Consider the following 23,418-nt stretch of genomic DNA (forward strand, 5'->3'; position numbering starts at 1 on the left):
AGCCAAGAGTCAACCATGATGGAATTAAAAAAGAAAAATAAAAGAAAAGAATAGACCCTGCTGAGATGTTGTATGATATGTTATAATATTGAATTTGGGGCAGAACATGCAAATCATTACTAAACAAACTGGTCGCCACGTCTGTAAGGTTGTAGTTTAAAAGGGTTCATTTCATTGGAAGACAACAAACAGTATTGATGAAACTGCAGTATGCCAGCGATGGAATAGTGCCTTTATCTGTTGTGCCCTCTAGCAGAAGGTACGAATTTGTTGAGGATGTGGTTGTTGGGGTGTCAAGGCAATTGAGTGCCCCGAACTCGGGCTATTCATCCCCTCGGCTGATAGGAAAAAAGAAAGTCCGTGATGGGCTGAATCGGAGCAAATCCTGTGGTGACGGAAGAGGGAAGGCAGCGCCGCATGGGCTTATTGAGAACAAAATAATGGCATGGGAGGGAGGGGATAAGCACAAAACAGAGGAGGGGAAAGGGAGGCGCTTCAAATGTGGGGCGCTATGCTTGTTGTTACCAGTGTTGGGGTTTAAGGTTGGGAAAGGGAGAATGAAAGGGAAGGAAGAGAAAAAGGAAGAGGCAGAGGAAGGTGAGTGTATATCCATATCCATATCGAGGAGAGTTTCTTTGCAAAAATTCGAATGTGGGTCGTGGGCTTCGTCAGGGATGGTGGTTCATGAAGAGGGGGAGTCGGGTAGTCTTTATTTTGATCTGCCAATGGAATTGATAAGGAACAGCGTGAGTGCACAGAGTCAATCACCAGTAGGGGCAGCTTTTGTATTTGATGGGAAGGAGGGAGTTTGGAACAAACCGAAATTGGCGGATGAATCAGGAGCTGCATCCCCATGCATCATTACCCCACGCTTGCGCAAAGCTAGACAAGAGTTCAATGCTCTTTTGGAAGCTCACACTATCATTCTGTGACTTAATTCACTCCGTCCATCCACCTTCATCTCTTTCTTCTGCTTCAAAAATGTGGTTAAGTGGCGCCAACCAAAAATCAACTGGGTCAAAATTGTCCCCTATGAATGCACAACCAACGTTTGCGTTGTGATGTTCGTTTCTTTTTCCAAATCTTCAAATCAAAGTTTGTTAAATAAAGGACACACCTCAGTTTGACGCTCACCAATAATTCAATTGTCTTACTCTTCCAGGCCATCTACTATTATTTTATTCTTGTTGTTGAGATTCCCTTTTGCTCGAGATTTAATGATTTAACTTCTCTTCACTCTTTTTTTTCTTTCTTTCTAAAATAAACTATTTCGATTGACATTCAATTTTTTGTCTAACTTTTTTTTTCATCATACTTAATACCAAAACTTAATTAAAAGAAACAAACAAACAAACAAAAAAAGGATTTAAAGAGAAAAAATGAAGTGAAAATACATACCGCATTTAAGTAGTTGGATTGGGTAATTTAAAGGATAAGCAACACAGATGTAGAGAGAATGTAGAAATTAAGAGAAAGTTAAGTGTTTGATTATGAAAGAAGGTGCTTAACCATAATTCCGCTAGATAAGCACTTATGAACTATCACTTGTATACAATAGTAGATTCATACATTTTATACTTAAACTTAGGTTTAGTGAAGGTTGAAAGGAAATTTCACCGCTAAATTAGAAGATAATTTTACCACAAGGTTAACTTTTGATATTGATATTAAAACTGGTTTTTATATACATATGTAATACAAATAGTATAGAACAATGCTACCACAAGGCTAACTTTTGGTATTGATATTAAAACTGTTTTTTATATACATATGTAATACAAATAGTATAGAATTGAGAAGAGCTAGCCCCTGAGCTTATACTAAATCTGTCGATGTTTGTATATCTGACATCTTGTGTATCTTCTAAAATTACTGCTTATGTGTGTGTTTCTTATCTTTAAAAACCATTTTTCTTCCTCGAGTAATGTGATCCTCGCTCCTCTACTCTCTCGGGTAATTGGAATGCTACAACTTAAACTAGTAGGCCAAACTAAGTCGAGGCTCGGGCATAAAAATTATTAACTCATCACTCGAGACTAAATTCTAGTTCATGGGATTTACTCCAGTTGAAACTATTTCACCCGAACCCATTGCCATAATGTAATACTGTTTGAGAAATAGATTAGCCACTGAGTTTATAAAGCACCAAATCCATAGCTCGGAAAGTAGAGATTTATGTAGTGTTATTAATCCACAAATTTGTAGTCACAAGATATGAAAACACTCTTAAACACAGAATCCGTATGGTCTGTGAAACATATATTCATTAAACTTAGTAAATTATGCAAACTAAACAAACCTGGACCTTAAAGATAGGGATAGCTATAGAATTCATAACACAAGGACAATATTTAAATACATGGATTTTTTTTAACAACGATAGAAAAACAAACTATTTAAAAATCGCACTATAATTGATTTTGGAAGGAAGGGAAAATATTTTCTACGTTTTGCAACTTTTAAGAAGAGGCGAAATGGGAATTGAGCTGGGAAATACAAAGATTTATTATAATAATGAACGAAAGAAGAAAGTGTAACATTGGATTCCTTGAATTCGGACGCACCCAATCACAAAATTAGTAGAAAAGACATTCGTAAATTATTAAATAAATAAAAAAAATAAAAATATTCCACATCACATGTGAGTGAGGTACACCCATTTTTGAGTTTTATGATAGTGACATAACATAACAAAACTCTCACTTTCAATTATTATTTATTAAGCCATTAGTAGTGTAATTATTCGAAACCCTAAAACTTTGCCTACTTTAAATAACTAAAATTAAATTCATGATTAAACAATCCCAACTTTGTGGACCACAAATAAAAATAATTGAATTTCTAATGCAACACCCATTTGATGGCAGAAGGAAATGGAGGTCCTTCCGGAAATTTCCCTGCCGACACGGCCACCTCAATCTAATGTACAATAATGAAATATTGGGAAACAAAAGCACGGGCCATAAATTGTGTTTTTATTTTGTGATGTAAAAATGTAATAATATAAGCACAAAAGAAAAGAAAAAGTGTAAATAAAATAATTACAATCAGTGGCTAACAAAATTAAAAAGAAAAAAAACCCAATCCCCCCTCCCTCTTGTTCTAATAAAATAAAATATATATAGTATATAGACGGAGTGAGTTTTCTAACAAGGAAGAGAAAGAAGAGAAAAGCAGAATTTAGGAGAATGAATATGTGGTTGTGGTTTTTTATTATTGGCGCGTGGACTGTAACCTTGTACCGATCATTTTGAGCTCGAACCTCTTGACGGCAGGAGCGACGAGACGCATAGTGGTGTCCAAGAGAAATGGGGTATCTTCGGCAGTGAACTGAGTTAGATTGGAAAGAGTGCGACAGGGCTCCCTTCGCTGGGCAATGGTGCCGTGGTAGTGGAAGTATTTGATGATGCCCTCCGTTTTGTGTGTGGTCTTCCCATCTACATTCTCCGACATGTGCACCCCCGTCGCATACACCCTCCGCGGCTGCACCGCGTACTTCCGATCTCTCCTTATTCCCCTCTTCACATCCTTGTACACCAACTTCTCAAAGCCCCACTTCCTGCAACCCAAACCCAACACTAATATTCATTATTCCATCTCTAATCTCCTATACATATCCCAACTTAATTCTATCAAATCAAAATCATCCAATTCAATTCAAATACCTGTATGTTCTCCCCGCATCTTCAGTCAGACATGTCTTGCTGTTCATCGGCATCTGTTCAATCGTAAACTGTGAATACTCCGAAAGCGAATCCAGTACCGATTTTATGGTGCTCTTCGGCGGCACGTAGATGAACTCGTCAATGTCGAAAAAGAACATCCACTTAGCCATAAACTTGTAGCGATGCAAACAGTCGTTCACCACCATGAATTGATTGTGATAGTATCCATCGAACCTCTCCTCCTCCCTGATGTCCTGCAATGTCACATAACCCAACTCCATCCATGGCTTCAAAACTTGGAGCACCTCCTCGTGAACCCCACCCGCATCGTGTATTACGAAATGAGATCTCACCCCGAACAGCCTTATATGGTACGCCAGCCACTCTCTCACCCTCTGGGGGCTCAAGTTCCCGTACAGAGACGACCCACAGTACAGATAATCGTATTTGGGCCTGGATGTGAAAAGGGAAGCGTTCATTCCTCCGGGACTTTCTGTTAGCACCTCAATGGTGTCGGTGAGGTTGAAGTTGCGGTCGCCGCCACCGGAAGTGGATGCATAAAGGAGCAATTTTCCACCCTGGTTGTCGGCATTCACAGGGTGAGAGAAAGTGCAATTGACGACGACGACGGTGTAAACACGGCCATAGCCCCAATCGGGAAGGATCTTGAAGGCGGAGGCGTTAATGGGGTTGGAGGGCTGGAGGCGAGGAATCCACTGGCATTGGTAGGTGGGATGTCCAAAGACGTGAAGAGGCTTGGAGGCTAAACCGACAATGGCAAAGTTTTGGAGGCCGCCTCTGTAAGCACCCATGGTGATGAAGTTGTAAGCGGCGGCACCGTAAGGGTGAAAAGAGCGCCTGAGAACGCCATTGGGAAGAAGCTGATCTTTGGGGAGGTAGGGGGAGGGGGAAGGAGTGGGTGTGGGTGTGGAAGAATGGAGTGCTGCTGAGAGAGCAGAAGAAGGTGAATCTTGAGTGGCGGAGCAGGAACGGAGATCGGAGATGGAGAGGGTGAAACGAGAAGGAAGGAACTGGAGGAGAGTAGCGAGGGCACAGAGGAGGAGGAGAGCGGAAAGGAAGAGCTTGAGCTCTGCAGCATAGTTAAAAATAACTCCCACATACATCCTCCTTTCTCGGTCTTTGGCCATGATTTCTGATCTGATGGAAGGGAAGGGAATCCAGTGGAGGGTTTGGGTTTGGGGAAGCAAAGAAGGAAGGAGGAGATGGGGGAGAGACTATACTAGACTGGGGGAGGCTTTAGATGCCATATTATTGAATATGATGTGATCTGTAAAAGGAAAGCAGAGAGAGAGAGGGGGGGGGGGGGGGGTTTGGTTGAGCCGTTAGCTTGGGTTTTATTATTGATATTAATTAAATGTTGGCCTTTTGTTTTTTGTTTTGTGGTTTTGGAAGGGGGAGGGAGACAACAGAAACCCTTCCGTCTCTTTCCCTGACGCCGCTTAGAGTGTTAGAAAGAAAGAGAATGTTGAAAAAGTAAAAAGGAAAAAATAAAAAATAAAATGGACTTGGAATTGTTGTGTTGTTGGAAAAAGGCAAAGGTAAAAGGCAAAAGCCATAATGGCAAAGGGCTGTAAAATGGAATTTAGTCATTATTAATTTTAATTACCCTTCATTAATCTCCGCCTCAATCCCGCCCAGATTTGGTCATTTCCTAATTTCATTCACCTCTCAACCATACCATACATATTACATACCCTAACCTTACATATCCTACCTCAATACCCAATCATTTCATTTAAAAATTAAAATTACCGACATCAAATATGATTACGTTGCATCTTCTTGAGTGCATCAATGAATGAAACGATGGGTAAAGTGAATAATAAATAATAGTAGTAGTAGTAGTATTAAAGTTAAAGGAGGACCTAATTGAAAATATGATGAGAGATGGAGGGTGTGAAGTGCAAAAATGGGAATAGAATGATTCGGTGGCGGGGTGATTTAAGGGGTGTCAATGTCATTGGGGTTCAGAGTTGGGCCCTCCCCACAGCCAATCCTGTGCTGTAAATCTGAATCTGTAGCGGCAGAGGAACCTCTACTTAACGCGTGGCCTCTCTCTCTTTCATTTTCCCACTACATGCCCCTCTGGGATTGATTTGCGTCGTCGGTGCTCTTTTTTTTTTTTTGGAAAAATTTCGGCCTTCTTTTTCTTTTGCTTTTGCCGGTGGTAAAAACTCTCCAGAGTATTAAATTCTATATATATTTTTTCAATTATTAAATCAGGCCTCTAACTCCACCACCCCCATCCATTTTCCTCCTCATTTCAAACATCCATGACTTGATAGACCTTCGTCTCCATCTCCCCAAGAAATGAGCCGCTACATATTCTTCTAATTTTTTACAAATTTAATATTCAAATATGCCACACACATTTTATATTCTTCAATACAGCCTAGCGGAATACGATCTTTTTCAAACCAGTAATAATAAATAATTAGGCCTAGAATGCCTAATCATTGACGGCGGTCTTCCAACTTTTCAAACTATTATTATCATATTGTATTCTATAATTTGATCATAAAATGGGCAACGGGAAAGTAAAGACGAGACACAACCCAAATCCTCAACCCCTGTTTTTACTGCATTTAAACATTCTTCCCATTGCTGCCTCGTTCACTCGCGTTTTACTTCACATTTTATACTATGCACATCTTATTTAAGTGCCACGTGATAACAATTTTATTTAATTTCATGTTTCTTAAAGTATAAAATAAAAACAAGTTTATTAAAGTTACTTTCGTAAGTTTTTTAAACAACCTAAATCTCATTCACATTACACCTTCTTCCACGTTTTACTATTTTATCTGCAACAAGGTTGCATTCTCGACCACGAAAACTAAAGAGGGAGGTCTAGATTAAAGTTAGAGATCCTTTCTTAATTCTCTCATGTTCCTCGGTGATAAGCTTAATTGCTTGCATGCAATCAAATTAGGACAATGAAATAATTTTGCAAACTGAAGACCTTCTTGGATTTCCAAAATTTATAATAATCTAAAATTTTAAAAACTAAAACTAAAAATACAAAAAAATTAGTAAATGACATTGTAATATTACTTTTGTCTTTTAAAACAACAAACAAAATAGAAAATTTTAAATATTTAATTTAGATGAAAATAGTACATATTAATTATCATTACCATTTACCCATACACATATATCTATTTGGTCGGAGATATTCATTTCATTTAGTTTACACAATAACTAATGATAGAATGCAGGTGGATGGTTTTTGATTGTAGAATTAATGAATAACCACATTCCAATAAATATTTGTTAAGAAAAATAACTTAAAAGAAAGGAGTGGTTCACATCCATCTACTTTGGCTGCTTTTCATTCCAAACTTTACACAATGATTTATAAAAATTGACCATAGGGCGTCCGACGACTGTTTAATATATTCCATAGTTTTTTTTTTCATAGAGCTGTTGGGTCACCGTTGTACACATCCCTTCTTACTGTCTCTGTTTTTTTCCCTCATAAGTTTTGAAGAGAATTAAAGGTGATTTTTAGACATTTTTTTAAAGAGAGAGACCAAACCTTTTGGCATGTGATTTTGAGCATTCTAAATGAGTGGAACTTGACTGGTTATAAATAGTTCATGGAACTTTTGAATTTATTAAGTTATGAAATTTTAGACAGTAAATAATAAAGTTAGAAGGATAACAAAAGTATAAATTCATGAATAATGATGAGGTATAATCTATTTTTATATATAGAAAAAAAGGTTGTAGCACGATAAACTTTAATTATTTTTTATTACCAACATCATATAGATTTTATTCTTTTTTAATTCATCATTTTTCAATTTGTTAAAAGAGAGTTGTGACTTGAACAGAGGTCAATCAGTCAGTGACGCTCTCCCCAACCCAACTGCATATGTGTTACATTCTTAATTTATGGTCATTGCAATGACTAATATTATTATGGATAATAATTAAATACATAGCCACATTTTAAAATGTAAATATAGAAAAATCTATTAAAAATAAAATTTTATGACAATAAACTTCTATCAACGATATGATGCATATTGCTGATATAATACGAGAATTGGACTTGAATTATTGCTATATTTTAAAAAAAAAAAAAATTATATTAATTAATTATCAACCCTCTGCTTCTCTTTTCCTTCTATCAATTATTATTGAAGTAAAAAAGTTTTACAAGCATAAAAACGTTGACTGATAATTAATTTAAATAGATTGTTTAGCTGTGACATTAAAAATTACTTATATAACTACCTATTCTAAATGAGAAAAACTTAGGTGCACGTGGCAACATGTCATTGAGCGATATTTTAGTTTTTTCATCTCTCTTTTTGATAAAATAAATTTACTGATTTCGTGTTGTTTTTGCCCGTTTCAAGTTCTTTTTTTTCTTTTCATTTCTTTCCTTTTTTTTTTTTTTGAAAAAAACTTCTTTATCGACGTCTTCTCCCTCGCTCCACCGTTGGAGTCTTCTCTCAAAGTCCATTGGTATCTTCATCTTTCAAATCATAGATTAATTAGTTTCTTAAAAATGGTAATTTAGACACACTTAGGGTATGTTTATCCTAGATCGGCTCCAAATCGACCCACCCACTAAGTCTAAGTTAGAAGAAGAGAAACAAAGTTCAGAGAAAAAGAGAAGAATAAGAAGGTTCAGCCATCAACAACAAGCAAAGACCAAAGAGAACAACAATGAATAGCGATATTTGGCAAAATCCATAAAGGTTCGTAAAAACCATGGGGGAGAAAAGATAGAAATGAGTGTGTAGTAAGAGAAATGAGAAGAAGGAGGTTTACAGAAAGTCAAAAAAAGAAAAAGGGGAAGAAGAGGAAGAAGAAGGAAGATAACCCAAAGGAGCAGTAATGGTGGAGGAGAGTCTTTTTTTCAACTGCCCAGTGAAATAAAAGGAAGAAAATTTACAAAAAAAAAGAAAAAGAAAAAAAGGCAAGTGAGAAAATGCCGACGAGAAGTCGGACTGTGGTTGGAGTGCGAAAGTTGCTTTTCCAAGGTAAGTTACGAAGTTATAGGAAATAAAGGAAATCAACAGCTCAGTAAATTTATTTTATTAGAAAGGGAATAAAAAAACTTAGACGTGGACTAATGAAATGTGGCCACGTGACCATAGGAAAATGTCAATGGTAGGGTTGGCAATGGGATCAGTGGTGATTCCCCATTCCTGCCCTATCCCTGGCAATTTGAAGACAAGGACGGGGATTCGCGGTCCGGGACTTACAGATACCCGTATTCGAAATTTACGAAATATCCTTATGTTACAACAAATTGTTACCCTTACGTTACCGATCTATAGTGTGTAGTATATAAAAACAAAATTTTCTTTACTAATTAAAAAAGTTAATAACTATTCCTATATATATATATATGTACAATACAACCAAAATTGCAATCCCCATCCCCATCCCCACCCCCACCGTCTCCGCCGAGATTTCTCGAGATGACTGGGAGGAATTTTTTTTTTCTTTTACCAATCTTGCTTAGTGGTCAAGAAGCTTCACTTCGTTCGGAACCTTACATCTATTCTACTCAAAGAAGAAAACAAATTAATAATAATATTTTTTAAAAGATAACTTGATTTTTTATTTTGAAAATTATATTGGCTTTCTTACCATATCTATTTGCAGTGATTTACCTGGCATTTGAATTCATAGTTAAATTAAGAATAAATAATAAACGAAGGAAAAAAAGTTTTTCTTTTTTCTTGTTGGTTTTGAAAAACCGATTAAGATTGAAAGTAGTGTGTAACAAATTTGGTAGATGAGGGCTAAACTAAGGTAGAGAAATTAAAAAGGTAAATGCAAAAAAGTAAAGTGGTTCCCATGAGAGAAGAGTGGGTGGGGAGAGCGTACTAGAGTTTCACTGAAATGGGGTTGTATTACAAGATTTCTCCTAAAAAAACGTATACATAAACAAGATGCATGCATATGTATGTAGAAAAGGAGAAAACATTAGAAAGTAGAAGATCATTTACAGTGAAATGCGTAGGGGTAATTAAGATGTTATGTGCAGTTTGGATACAAAAGCATGAAGGATGAAGCAGTTGAAAGTAAAGAAATTGAAAAAGAAAAGGTGAAACAAAGGAAGAGCCAAAAGAGAGATGATGATGGGAGGTTAAAGAGGAAGCGTGTAGTTGTTTTGTAGCGAATTATGAAAATGGGACGAGTATGGATATGGATATGGATGGTTAGGTTACGCTGGGTGTGTAAGAGTGTGTAAAGTGAAAATGGAAGACAGGAATAACAATTATAACGAAGAAGACGGTCCTCTGAAGCAAGAACTCGTACATCGATATCCATATGCTCTCTATTAATCCCTTTCCTATGAATGTGCAGATAAAGAAGCCTGCACCACGTCCTCTATCGGAGCTCTGCAAACTGGACACTTTCCTCCTCTCCATTGCAATTCCTTTCCGCATTTCATACAGCTACACATGTGTCCACATCTGCATGCATGCACCATAATAATAATAATATTATTATTGTTGTTGTTGTTGTTATTTCTTCTTCTTTTCACTATATATAAATATTAATTATTACCAACTTACCTATACAATAGTGAGTCAATCTCCATGTTGTAGCAAATACAACATTTGGGCTTTCTTGATTTGTCTTTCTTGGATTTCCTCCCTCCAACTTCATGACTGCGCTTGATTGAGTGTTGCAACATGAGTTGCATGTCCATGCAACATTTTATTGATTTTCTCAGTTCCGACATCTCCCGATACAATTGCTCCATGTGACCTCTTAAATCGTATATCAGTTCCATTTCCTGAGTTTTACAATTAATTCGTTAATAGCTCAACTATTCTACTCATTAATTTTATTTAAGTAATTGCTAGGCAGGTAACTAAGGTAGGCTTCTTACAATAGAAGGATTATGACTTGCTGATACGAGGGAAGGGCGGTGTTGATTGTTGTTGGAGGAAAATTGAGGTAGTAAAGGTTGGGGCGAAGAAATAGATGTGCCTCTGTTAGAATCTTCACCCATATCGTAGCTCCACGAGCTCAATATTGACGGGGATGCCAATTGCAAAGGCGATGCAGATTGATCCAAATAGTCACTTGCTTCGTGATATTGAGCAGTGATCAAGCTTCTTTCGTCGTCGTCTTCTTCTTCGTTATCACTACTCTTTGGTTGAGTGTGTCCTTCTGAGAAACACCACAGTTCTTCATCAACATCATCATCTTCCTTCACCTCATTGTATTCTTCTTCTTGTTGTGTTTGTCGCTCTAATCGTGTCACCATCAACTTGTCCATTCTTTCACGGAAGTCGCTCGATAGAAAATTCGATACAGTTTTTCTGTATCAATTATTCATGGTTAGTTCAATATACCATCTACATATAAACAGTTAGCTAGACGATGCGAGTGAAGGGGATACCTTTGAATAAGTTGACGTATTTCATCGTTGGCAGAGTTAGAGTCAAGCATTTGCTGATACCAAGATTGCCTACGATCCTCCCAATAACTTCGAGGCCGAGAAATATCAGCAAACCAGTCGTAACTGGTTCCCACGTAGTCTGCACCATAACTCTCTTCTCCTGCCTCACTCTGATATTCTGCTTCCCATCCATTCATTGAGTCGTGTGAATCCGAATTCAATTTAGACCCATCTTGCCAAATGCCCTCTAAACTTGGAGGATCTACTTCTCCTCCTTGTTCTGGTTCTAATTCTTGATCTGGTTTTTGTTCTTGTTTTTCAATTTGCTCTTCTTTGAAACCTCCAATAATTTGATCGTTGTCTGTGTTGTTGCTATGTATGCCAACCACTTGTTGGTTATCATTATCTTTATCCTTCTCATTAGTATTGATGACATGAGGAGGAGTATGAGTATTAGCATTTGTGTCTGGCTGGGTTTTATCATCATCATTATCGTTTAGCATCTCTCCACGAGGGCTTTTTGCGCCATTCTCACCAACTCCACTGAATCTCTCCCTACAAGACGTATGCCATATGAAGCCAAAATTCCTAACACAGACATTGAATCACCTATCACAATTAAATTGCGTCAATTCAACATTAATTCATACCTGAGATGCATGATGGTAAAAGATCTATGATTCTCACGAGGCGTTATTACAAATTGTGGGCGCTTCTGTTCATCTTCTAATGCCATTCCACGTTTCAAAATTTTAAGCCGAAGTAGGGACTGCAACACCTCGCAACCCACATCCCCAAATATACCAAAATTTGTAAGCATCTACATTTTGTTTTTCTTTTCTTTTTCCATTTTTATGTGATATAGATTAGATAAGAAAGTGACTAAAAATGGAGAAGATCGAAGAAAACGGATGAAAACATATAATATTATTGTAAAAGAAAAAAAAATAGAGTGGAGAGAAAGTGGGGACCTGGATGCGACCACGTTGGGGGAATTTTGAAACGGCTCGACGCTCTACCAATACGTCGAGCTCTCTTTGTCTGTCCCGCTCGATTTGCAAGAGTAAATCGGCGAAGGCTTGACGTCCTCTAATGCGTGGAGAGCATAAAATATGAGAAAGACATTTGGGCTCCACTTGGTCTTTGGGAATGAGAGTTGGATGCAAGGAGGAGGATTCATTGGGTTGATCGTTGTGATCTTCCACCCAAGATGAATGTGGAGGCTTTGCAGCCGTCAATGTCAATCTCCGAATGATATCCACCACGCGCACCCTCTCCCTTTCTCCAGCATCTGAACTCTGACTTTGAGTGGAAGACGGCGGAGAACTGGAACTTGTTCTGCTCGAATGCCAATCTGCAAACCCGTCATCGCTCCCTGGCCCTGCATCGTACCTCTCGTCCTCAAAATCCCCTGCTTCCACCGAGCACGCCTGTTCCTGCTCCTGCTCCGCCTCCGTCTCTTGCTTGGTCGAACAAACCGCTGTGTTCGCATTCGCATTCGCATTCAAACCAATATTGGAGGAGGAAACATTTAGCCTCTTCTCCCATATCTGGACAAGAGAAGATGCTCCAAGCTTCGAGGTTTGGTTCTTGTTCGGACTTGTTTCAGGAATAGGAGGAGCGGGAGTAGAAGTGGTTTGTGTTTGTGGGTCATTTGTGGAAGCGTGTTGTTGAGAGTCATCGGAGCGCTTGGTGCTGGTGTCGTGATTGGTTTTGGTGACTGGAAAATTAGTAAGAACGGGGTTGGTATTTTGATTTGGGGTAATTGTGATGCAATCATTGAGGCGATCCATAACCAAAGTCTTGAGGTTGTTGCGAAAACGAGCAACATGGGTGGCGGTGACACTGGGCTCTCGGCGACGGTTATGGTCTCTGAGAACGCAGCCAAAGGGTGAGGAGGAGGAAGAAAATTCGACCTGCGAAGATGCCATGAAGAATATGGATCGAGGGATAGATGAGTGGATGGTATATTTAAATATATGTATATGGAAGCGGATCAAAACCCCATGGAATGAAGAAGAAGAAGAAAAGGGAGGACGTTAAAAGAGAGGGAATGAGACATTCTGGTTTTTGGTTGGGATGGAATTATGTGAAACCAATCCAGAAGGGTGGGAAGAAGGGAAAGGAAGATATGAGGGGAGTGACACCGAAAAGAGAGGACATCGTTTTGAGGCTTATAACATGGAAATTACTGCACACGTTCAACCATTTGCTAAATTAAGCCAGTTTCCATAACAAAGAACGAGGACCTAAGCCTGAACCTCTCTTTTTTTCTGCCGCTCTTTTCTCAACGATATATAGCCTGCCAAGTTTTGGTTTGGTTTTCAGCCGTTGACATCCTTCCCTCCCCAATAACAGACCTCCAATTTCAAATAAAATGCCAACATTTCAAACATATTAACCTATGTTGTTGTTCCAACTCAAGACGGCTAGCATTTTCACCGACCACAAATTAAGCTCAATCACTATGTTTGTTCATTAAACTTTTGAAAAAAATTAATAATTTGATTATTGTCATTAGAATTTTGCTTATCTCTAACTATGATGCTATAATTATACATAGCTCTAGATTCATAGTATTAATTAAATCGATAAATAATTGATAACTTTTTTTAGTTTATTTTATAAAGGCTCACCACCTTCTGTTTTTTTTTTTTAAATATAAAATTTGAAGCAAATCATAAGAACCACTTTAAGTATAATTGAAAAAAAAATGACATATATTGGTATTAACATCTATGATATGGTAAAATTTTTTGTTTATGATGGAATTGAAATCCATGACTAGGAAAGAAAATTAGACTTCTTGAATTCTTGAGCACTTGAGGCTAAAGGAGCAAAGACCGAGATTGGTAATTTGATGAAACTATAAAAATGTAAACAGAAAGCGAAAAGTCGAAAACGTTTGTAATTTCTCGTATTTGTCCTCGCTTTTGGAAAAACCTATTAAAGTTTAGAAAGAAGAAATGATAACTATTATTAAAAGAGCAATGTTACCGTATTCTCCCATTTTAATTGTATAATTTAATTTTTAAAATTAAATTTTGAAAATACAATAGCATTACAATATAGTATGAATGCAACCTATATGCACAGTGCTTTCTTATCCCTCCACTACACATATAAAATTAAAAATTATTTTTTTTAAAAAAATTTAAGCTTATTTTTGTATGGTGGGGCGATGAAGAGCACGTAAATAGGTACCATTTATAAAAAAGTGGATGGATCCAGCAGCTAACCAAAAATCCTTTTCTTGTTAAAAAAAAGTTCATAATAGAGAACAAAAAAACAGTGGAGAAAGATACTATCCAACGTGAATGAACTGTTAATGCCGGGATTAAGTGTTATTATAGATTTGTTTTAAAAAATATTTGTAAAAGTAGACTGTAAAAGTAGAGTATTCATTGTTATATACATGACAAAAAATAAAAATAAAAAAGCCCTATAATAACACAAATCATTAAAGATAAATAAATGGGTAACAGAATCGAAATAATCCGGTCTTTCTTTTAAAACTGAAATGCATGAGATAAAAAAGTAAGCTTTATTTTGCAAATAGTTTATGTGTTACTCTATTTTTGCAAATATTTTTCGAAACAGGCCTACTATAACACTTCATCCGTTGGCGCCGTCTTCTCCGCTGTAAAAGTAAAAAGCATCTTGAACTGATAAATTTGATAGTTTGGGCATAGAAGGGTTGAACTTTGAAGCTGTCACCAAGTTACGAAGCCGTGAAGTAAGAGTGGAGGGAGGGTGATCGCGGTTCCGGCTATATACACATTATCGATCCACTGACATCAGAAAATGGCATGGAGTGCGACGATGATCGGAGCCCTTCTGGGCCTCGGCACTCAGATGTACTCCAATGCTCTCCGTAAACTCCCTTACATGCGCCGTACGTTCCAAACCCTAATCTTTTCATTTCCCCATCATAACCCTTCCCTTCCGTTTCTGTTTCGATTTCGATTTCGATTTCGATTTCTATCATCGATTCCATCTCCTAATTTTGCAGATCCTTGGGAGCATTTGGTCGGAATGGGACTGGGAGCCGTCTTCGTCAATCAGCTGGTCAAATGGGACGCTAAGCTCCAGGAGGACCTTGACAAGATGCTCGATAAGGCCAAAGCCGCCAACGAGCGCCGCTACTTTGGTATTTTTTTTCTTCTCTCATCTTATTTCCTCTATGTTCCTCTTATACCATTCCCATTGCTTTTGTACCATTCCAAATTTTGATTCCCGCTCTTACTCTTTTATCAGTTCCATCGATTTCCGCTTCGTATTTTTATCTAATAAATTTCGTCTCCTTCTTTTTCCGTCACCTATATGTACTCTTATTGGGTGACTTCCCGCCTTATGCCGTGTGAGGTCGTACGGTTTGGCCTGTTCTATAACTTTTGAAGGATCAGAGTATGATAATGGTCTGCACATGGATTCGAATATGTTGGACCAATGGCTCGTTAATTCCTTGTTAGACCGCAATTACATAGAAAATATTAAGTTATTAGGTTATTGTAATTTTAAGAATGGAAGGAGAGGCATTTTTAAATGAACTAGAAATTACAAGAAGAGAGATCAGAAAAGAAGAGATTGGGGTGATCAAATATTTCCCCAGTCAAGGTGTATATAGGAACACCCCCAGTCAATTAATGAGTTACAGTGATTAGTTTAGGTACACAAATCCCTATGTGGAACATTTCAACCAGAGATCATATTAATCTTGTGGAGGGAATTTGATGATATTTTGGATACTTTTCCTAATGGAGAGAAGTTAAGACAAACAATTCTGAAAAAAAATGTTTCCGTGAATTCATTATGCTGTATTCAATAATCTTCTTTAATCCACCTTAAGAAACAATCGAAATGCTAAAATACGTAACACTCCCGAAGATTAATATGAGCTCTTGGTAATGTGAAAATTTCAGTTGGTTAATGAAGAAAGAAAATAAAAAACTATGTAACCTAAAACATAGTTAACAACATGTAGTTGGAGGCAAAAGGTGAACCTGCGCGAAGGATGGGGACTACAATTCCACTCTCTTCCATAGGGTGGCTTGCGGCAATAGGAGTAGGAATATAATTAGCCCTTTGATTTATGTGGATTGGGAGGTGTTTTAGGAGGACGAGATGTTTGAGAAGGAGATTCTTAGTTTCTTTTCCAGGTAATATAGCTTGGAGGTCTCCACCAAACCCTTTGTTCAAGGGATTGTGGGGAACCCTCCTCGAGGTTGCTCTCTCTCATGTTGTCAGCTCTTTCTTCCTGCTTATGAGAGGATGCAGTCCTCATTGCGGCACATCTTATCAATAGAATGTCTTCTCGGGTCCTCCACCTCTTGAATGTCTCAAGGAGTTCTACCCTACCACATGGCTTATTCATGATGTTCCTCTTTGTGTGTTTGGGTGCACTACTTCGTTCACAATCATGAGCCTAACCACACTAAGTTTGCTCCTCTTGCTAAGTCATGTGTCTTTGTGGGGTATCCTTTGCACCAACATAGCTACAAGTGTTATCATCCTCCTTCTCGAAAGTATTTTGTGTTGATGGATGTCACCTTCTTTGAAGATAATCACTCCTTTCCTGTTAACCATCTTCAAGGGGAGAGTGGGAGTGAAGAGGCTAACTGGCCCATTCCATTCATTCCTATAGCCCTTATTGAGCCTCTTGAACCCATTCTCCATGACACTGTTCTACCTACCAACCGGGTCGGATAACTTACTAAAGGATGAATCTCAGAAAGAAGATGGTGCCCCCTATTGCTCTGCCGACTTTGATCCATGAATTTGAACCAACACAAGCTCAAGGTACTACTGAACTTAATAATAACAACTTGCGTGTTGAGGATGATATTGTTGATGTGGTTGAGGAGGACAGGACTAATATGATAATTCTAGAAGAGAATAGGATTGCCAGAAGTGGTGAAACTATAGCAGAAACATAAGTGGGTGAGACTAGTCTGGATGACTCACACAATCTAGGGAGTATGATCCCTCTCTTGGCATGCCCATTGCCTTGAGAAAGGATACTAGGTCTTGTACGAAGCACTCTATGTGTAATTACATATCTTTTTTTTTTTTTAAGAAAAAAAGTCTCTTTTATTAAAAATACATGAGACAAAAGCTCATAGTTCAAGGGGATTATACAATGAACAAAAGAAAAATTAGGATCAGCAGACACACCCGAACATCGCAACTAGGTTAACACCTCCTAGCGTCCCCATCATATCCAAACAAAACGAAGAAAATACTTGTCGATTAAGGCTACCATACTGCCTTTACAACATATGATAGTGATACACGTAGGGCCAAAATACAAAAGTACAAACCTTTAAGCAATAAAACTAAGATTAAGAAAAAGAATCCATTCGTGATTAAGTAGAATATGACACCAAAACCAAAAAAAGGGACAAAAATGTAAAATGTGCTGCTATTCTTGGGGGAGGATGAATGCCAGCCAATTTAGATTAAACTCCTGAATTGAGTAGTCTTCAAAATCCTCTGGTAGGGTGCACTGTAAAGAAGCTTTTAGTTGAGCAAACTAAAAACGGTCTATCCAATGAGATGATTTATTGTGGAAAACTTGTTGGTTACTTTCTAACCATAATTTAGATAATAAGGCTTTTACTGCGTTGTTCCAAATCAAAGAAGGCCTTTTCTTAAGGGCTGACCAACCAAAACCTGATGAACGTTACTCCTGCATTCAAAGCCAAAAGCCCAAGATACGTTAAAAATTTAAAACAATCTTAACCAGCATTTTCCTTGCATAGTCACTATCAAATAGGAGATGTTGTAAATCTAAGGTTCTCTAAACATAGGGGGCATATGTGAGGTGATAGGTAGTGAGAGGGTCGTGTTCTCTGCATAATAGTTGTACAATTCAAAATCCCATAAAGCATAATCCAGAGAGTAATATTCACTCTTCATGTGCTGTTTGATTTCCAAAGACAAATTTCCAGCATCTTTTCAAGTGGTGTGGCTGAAGAAAGATGTAATTACATGTCTTACAGTATCCTATCGTCTAAGTTTAGGGTGTTCACTACAAGTCTCGATATTGTAACAATACCGAAGAACATACTTGAAGGTATGGAAAGTCTTCAATGGAAGACTGTTGTCATGGAAGAAATGGGAGCATTTGAGAAGAATAAGAGATGAGATCTTTGCACCATTCCTGAAGGGCACAAGATAATGGGATGCAAATGGGTGTTTACACTGAAGTACAAATTAGATGGGACCTCAGATAGGTACAATGTCAGATTTGTTGTAAAAGGGTTCACTCAGACTTGTGAGGTAAGATATTTAGAGACTTTTTCTCTAGTGAAAAAGTTAAACACAGTCAGGATTCTTTTGTTTGTTGCAATCAATAAACAGTCGCCTCTCCTTGAACTTGATGTAAAAAAATGTTTTCCTAAATGGTGATTTGGAAGAAGAAGTGTACAATAGTCCTCCATATTTTGAAGTTCAGTTTGACCACCAAGTTTGTAAGCTTTGAAATTTCTTTTATGATTTGAATCAATCTTCTAGGGTGTGGTTCGATAGATTTACCACTTCTATTAAATCTCAATGCTTCTCTTAGGGACGTTTTGATCACACGTTATTTACAAAAAGATCTTAATGTGAAGAGAAAAGAAATTGTTGTGTTGATTGTGTATGTTGATGATATTGTCATGTTGGGAGATGATACTGCTGAGGTTACCAGGCTATAAAAAAAGATGGGTGATGAGTTTGAAATCAAAGACCTAGGGAATTTGAAATATTTCCTTAGGATGGAGTGGCAAGATTAAGGGAAGGTATCTCTGTTTCATAAAGAAAGTATATTCTTAACCTGTTAAAGGAAACATGTACCATTGGATGCATACCTGCTGATACCGCTATTGAATTCATTGTATCAATGTGTTAGTGGAAAAGTTGATTTGTTTGGGAAAGTTGATTTATCTTTCCCAAACTAGACCACGTATCTCCTATGCGATTTGTACTACGAGTCAGCACCCTACTAAGAACACATTGAAATTGTGAATCATATTCTGAGATATTTGAAAACTACTCTAGGACCTAGATCTGATGTTCAGTAAAACTGACAGAAAATGTATTGAGGCTTATACAAACTCTTGATTGGGCATCATAGTTACGGGCAGAAAATCCACTTTAGGATTCTGTACTTTTTTGGCAGGTAATCTTGTTACTTGGAGGAGTAAGAAGTAGGGTGTTGTCGTTAGGAGTAGTACTGAAGCTGAATATAGAGTTGTGAGTTTGGGAATCTGTGAAGAGATTTGGCTACATAAAGTTTTGTCTGCTTTTTAGCAGGACTGTGAGTTACCTATGTAGCTCTTCTGTGATAATAAAGTTGCTGTAAGCATAGGCAATAACCCAGTTCAACATGACTTAATGAAACATATGGAAATCAACCGACATTTTATAAAGGATAAACTTGACAATGGCAGTATGTCTCGTACATGTTGTCTAGTCAACAAATTGCTAATGTTCTCACCAAAGGATTACTCAGGCAAAACTTTGACTCTTGTGTTAGCAAGTTGGGTCTAGTTGTGACATCTATGCTCCAACTTGAGGGAGAGTGTTGGAAATAAGGGGCTAGTTGAGTTTTTATATCCCCAAGGGTGTTTTTGTAATTTGTTGTACCCTAGTTTTATTTCCTTGTTTGTTAGGGCTTATTGTAGCCTATATATATTCTTCCCTATTGTATTCTTTTGATTATTAGAAGTTAACGAGAAAGACTTCTATCATGGTTTTTCTCTTTGTACTAGAGTTTTCTACGGATACCTTGTGTTTTCTCTTCTTTTTAATATATTCATTCTAGTAAATGGGCCGATTTGCTGTTGGAAGTTGTGGTTGGGTAGTTACCTAAAGCCGAATTAGCTGCTGGGCTAGTTATTTCAGTTAGTATTCTATTATGAAATCTGGCTTTCAACTTGTATTTGACAGATCCGTATTCAATAAATCTCTCTTGTTTGATTTTTACACCAACTGAAACAGAAAGCAGTTAATTTATGGGAGAAGGATCCCATTTTCTCTATATTCTGAAATTTCAACGAAATAGTCTTCTGACTGCTTAAAGAAAACCCGCTTCAGCTCACTGTAGAAACAACTATTTCTTCTAAATCTCTGTGAAATTAATTCTTCCCAAGCTGAAAGTCGCACAAACGACGGTATGAAGTTACAAATAAGAGGCAGAGAGCCAAGCTCCAAACCTAGGAAGAGTATAAAAGATTCTTCCAGTTGGTACGAAGATGGCAAAAGTTGTCTGTTGATGTTTGTACATAAGTTCCACCTTGAAAGGGTGACAAGAATTGCATTATGAGGGAAGTTATTCATGGATGTTTTTAAACCGTCAAAGGTTCTATTATTTCTTTCCAGACAGTTCTAAAATTAACAGATTCGAAAATTAGATTTAATCCATTTTGGCCAAAGAGTCTCCTTTTCCTTTTCGAAAGGATAACAAAGAAAAAAAGACCAAATGCATTGGGCACTTGTTAGGAAGAAAAACCTGTTTGTAAAAGGGGCAATGGAGGAAAAAATGGCCCAGTTGTCAAGAAGTTCAATTGCAAATAGTACAGCAGGAAGGTGAAAGGGCTTTGTATGACTCCTTTGCGTTAAGCCTACGCCCAAGTGTTAGCATTTAGCACTTCCATAGTTGAGATCTGCTAGGAACCAAGATCCTAAAGGAAGTGTTTTACCTTTGTTTCAATGCAATTCTTAAGCACTTTGGTTCCTAACAAGATCCTAAAGGAAGAGTTTTACCATGCCGCATTTCTTTTTATAAGGCGGGTGTATCTTCAGGGTTGCAACATGGTTATATATTTAATCATTTGCTGCCAAGGATTGGATAGGTTTTTTTTAGCGCTCACGTTTTATCTTTCTAATTTGGTAATTTAATGAGCATTTTCTATATAATTATGAGGTAAAATTTTATTAATTGCATTGCAGATGACGATGACGATTGATTGGAAGGCGCCCTATGCATTATGCCCTTTTTTTATATGAAGTCATCTGTGTTTTTTTTTTTTTTTGATTTTTTTTTTTAAAATAGAAGTCACCCTTGTTTACAGAGGATGAGGTCTTGTTGGCCCTATTTCTCAATTATTGACACACTTTTTTGAAATATTTTGACATTCCAAGTTTTTTGTTGGCTATTCCTTTGTTTCTTCTGTTTAGCAACTTAATAGGAAGGAGGGTAATGTTTGAGGTCTGTAATAATAAGGGATTTGCCATTTGTGTAATAATACATGCTACTACTCTCTCTCTTCAAGTCTTAACTTTATGCCTCTGACATTCAGGCAAACCCAGCTATTGCAAATGTAAGTTTTAGTTTTTCTTTTTTCTTATTTGGTTTGGGTAGTGTAATTATAAGTAGAAAATGTGTATCAGCCCACTGGGAATGCATACCTCCGCCAGTCAAGTTTCTTTTCCACCTTAACTTTTAGGTGGAGTAATGTTCAAAGATTGAACAAGCAGAAGGTTTAAGTAAGTTCCATGTAACTAGTTGTGTAATTCACATGAGATTTTAAAGGAAAACACAAAAGTAGAGAAGAGATGGATGGCGTTGCGAAACTTGCAGATTGCAGATTATGTTATGATGCCCCAAGGGGCGTGCATATGCTTCCCACATACCATACCACACCACAATATTTGCGTCGGGACCATGCTTTCTCAATTTTATATTCCACAAATAAACCCCTTCTTCATCGTTACCTTAAATAATCTTACAATAAAATACACCCACAGATGCCACATGCGACAACGTCAATTTTCTAAAAACTAGTACATCTTATTTATTTGCTATTATTTTTTTAAAAAATTGCAATGAAGGGCAACTTCAAATTACTATTGTAGGTGTTTCAACTATATTTGAACTTTTTTAACTGTGGCAAAAGCTTCAAATATGGATTTCTAGTTACTTTTTATTCCATATTTGCCATGAACAATGAATTCACGAGAGGGAGAAATGAAGATAGAGAAAAGAGCCAGTTGATGACAACTTGGGTGGCGAGATAGGTAAGTAGCTGGGAGGTGGTGCGGCGGCCAGCAGAGATGGTGTGGAGGAAAGCTGGTTGGTGAAAGAGAATTTTTTTTTTTGCTGTGGAGTTCAATTTTTTTTTTAAATCTAAGTGTATCATCATCGAGTTTATAACTGTCAAATGTATCATTATTGGGTTTATCAGCAATACATCAGTCAATTTATAAACGAATGGATGATAAATTTATTATTAGTTTATTAGTCAAGTGGTGTATCAGGTATATATCAATATTGTACTAGATATATTAGCTATATCAAGTCTATGTTGACAGTGAGGACATTTCCAACATTTTGTTTCACTGCGACATTTTAATCTTTTATATGTAGGTGGGGATTTGTTTGTCATTTTTTGAAACTACAAACTTGTAGGCTATGAACCTAATCAATAAATACATGTATATGTTTTGACATGCACACATATATTTAACAAATAGAGAAAAACGTAAATAGAAAAAAAGAAAAAAAAGATAAAAATGGAAGGAGAGATGACATATAAAAATATATGTGCGCTCGCTAGCGCGAACCCACCAAGCAGAATGGCAATGTTTGTGGCTAAAGGGATTGCATCCCACAGCAGAAGCACATTATCGGTTTTGTTAGTAATAGATTTGGAAAATAAAATTACAGAATTAAACATAACCATATATACAAACAGTGGAAGCAAGGGTTTGAAGATTTTCCTTTCGTGAAATTTTTCTTTCTAAATTCTTCTCCAAATTGTGATCTCTTGAATACGAACGGGACACACCTCCAAAAGACCTTTCCTGCTATATCTCTATCAAGGCACCTCACTTGGGGGAGTGCATTTGAGAAAGAGTGAAAAAAGGGATTGGGAGGGGGAAAAAGTTTTAAAAGTTTTTTTTTTTTTTTGTAAATTTTTTGTGAGTGCTTTTTCGAATTGAGAGGAGAAAACTTTCTTCCTGTGTTCAACAACAAACTTTTTTACAACAACACAGGAGAATAAATTTATCGTGACAGCCCACTCACTCGCTCTTCTTCTGTTAAGAGGAGTGAGTTAATTTAATTTTAATTAAACTAATCAATTAATTAATTAATTAAAATAATTAAATAAATTATTTTAAAATATAGCAAAATTAACTAAAATATAAAAAATTTATAAAAAAATAAACAATTAAAATAATTTAATTCTTTTCCAGTGTCATAGTCATCCTAACGTTAAAAAAACTTGAAAATAAATTCAATGTTTCTTTTTTGAATCTGATGGTAAAAAGCTTTGTAACATTTGATGATTCAGTGAACGGATTGACGCCATGCTGGCTTACCTCGTTGGTGATGTAATGAAGAAAGATTGTAAGACCCAAAGA

The 23,418-nt window shown here is 37.0% G+C and overlaps 4 protein-coding genes across 4 annotated transcripts; 2 read left to right on the forward strand and 2 right to left on the reverse strand.

Moving 5' to 3' along the window:
* The first annotated feature begins 62 nt into the window (after positions 1-62).
* On the forward strand, positions 63-1,166 carry LOC103484232 (uncharacterized). Its single transcript, XM_008441196.3, has one exon. It carries the CDS (start codon positions 198-200, stop codon positions 930-932), a length of 735 nt encoding a protein of 244 aa, XP_008439418.1. The 5' UTR covers positions 63-197; the 3' UTR covers positions 933-1,166.
* Positions 1,167-2,958: 1,792 nt separating this feature from the next.
* Positions 2,959-5,297, reverse strand: LOC103484233 (galactan beta-1,4-galactosyltransferase GALS3-like). The gene is made up of 2 exons (XM_008441197.3): positions 3,666-5,297; positions 2,959-3,559 (listed from the first exon to the last, which is right to left on the reverse strand). Exons 1-2 carry the CDS (start codon positions 4,811-4,813, stop codon positions 3,214-3,216), a joined length of 1,494 nt encoding a protein of 497 aa, XP_008439419.1. The 5' UTR covers positions 4,814-5,297; the 3' UTR covers positions 2,959-3,213.
* A 4,072-nt stretch (positions 5,298-9,369) lies between these two features.
* Positions 9,370-13,223, reverse strand: LOC103484234 (uncharacterized). Its single transcript, XM_008441198.3, has 6 exons — positions 12,042-13,223; positions 11,721-11,839; positions 11,071-11,625; positions 10,555-10,990; positions 10,235-10,458; positions 9,370-10,132 (listed from the first exon to the last, which is right to left on the reverse strand). Exons 1-6 carry the CDS (start codon positions 12,999-13,001, stop codon positions 10,009-10,011), a joined length of 2,418 nt encoding a protein of 805 aa, XP_008439420.1. The 5' UTR covers positions 13,002-13,223; the 3' UTR covers positions 9,370-10,008.
* Positions 13,224-14,376: 1,153 nt separating this feature from the next.
* LOC103484235 (uncharacterized) lies at positions 14,377-21,332 on the forward strand. The gene is made up of 3 exons (XM_008441199.3): positions 14,377-14,965; positions 15,083-15,220; positions 21,004-21,332. Exons 1-3 carry the CDS (start codon positions 14,875-14,877, stop codon positions 21,018-21,020), a joined length of 246 nt encoding a protein of 81 aa, XP_008439421.1. The 5' UTR covers positions 14,377-14,874; the 3' UTR covers positions 21,021-21,332.
* The last annotated feature ends 2,086 nt before the right edge of the window (positions 21,333-23,418 follow it).

This window comes from Cucumis melo, chromosome 8 (assembly GCF_025177605.1).
Source record: "Cucumis melo cultivar AY chromosome 8, USDA_Cmelo_AY_1.0, whole genome shotgun sequence".
NCBI lineage: Eukaryota > Viridiplantae > Streptophyta > Magnoliopsida > Cucurbitales > Cucurbitaceae > Cucumis > Cucumis melo.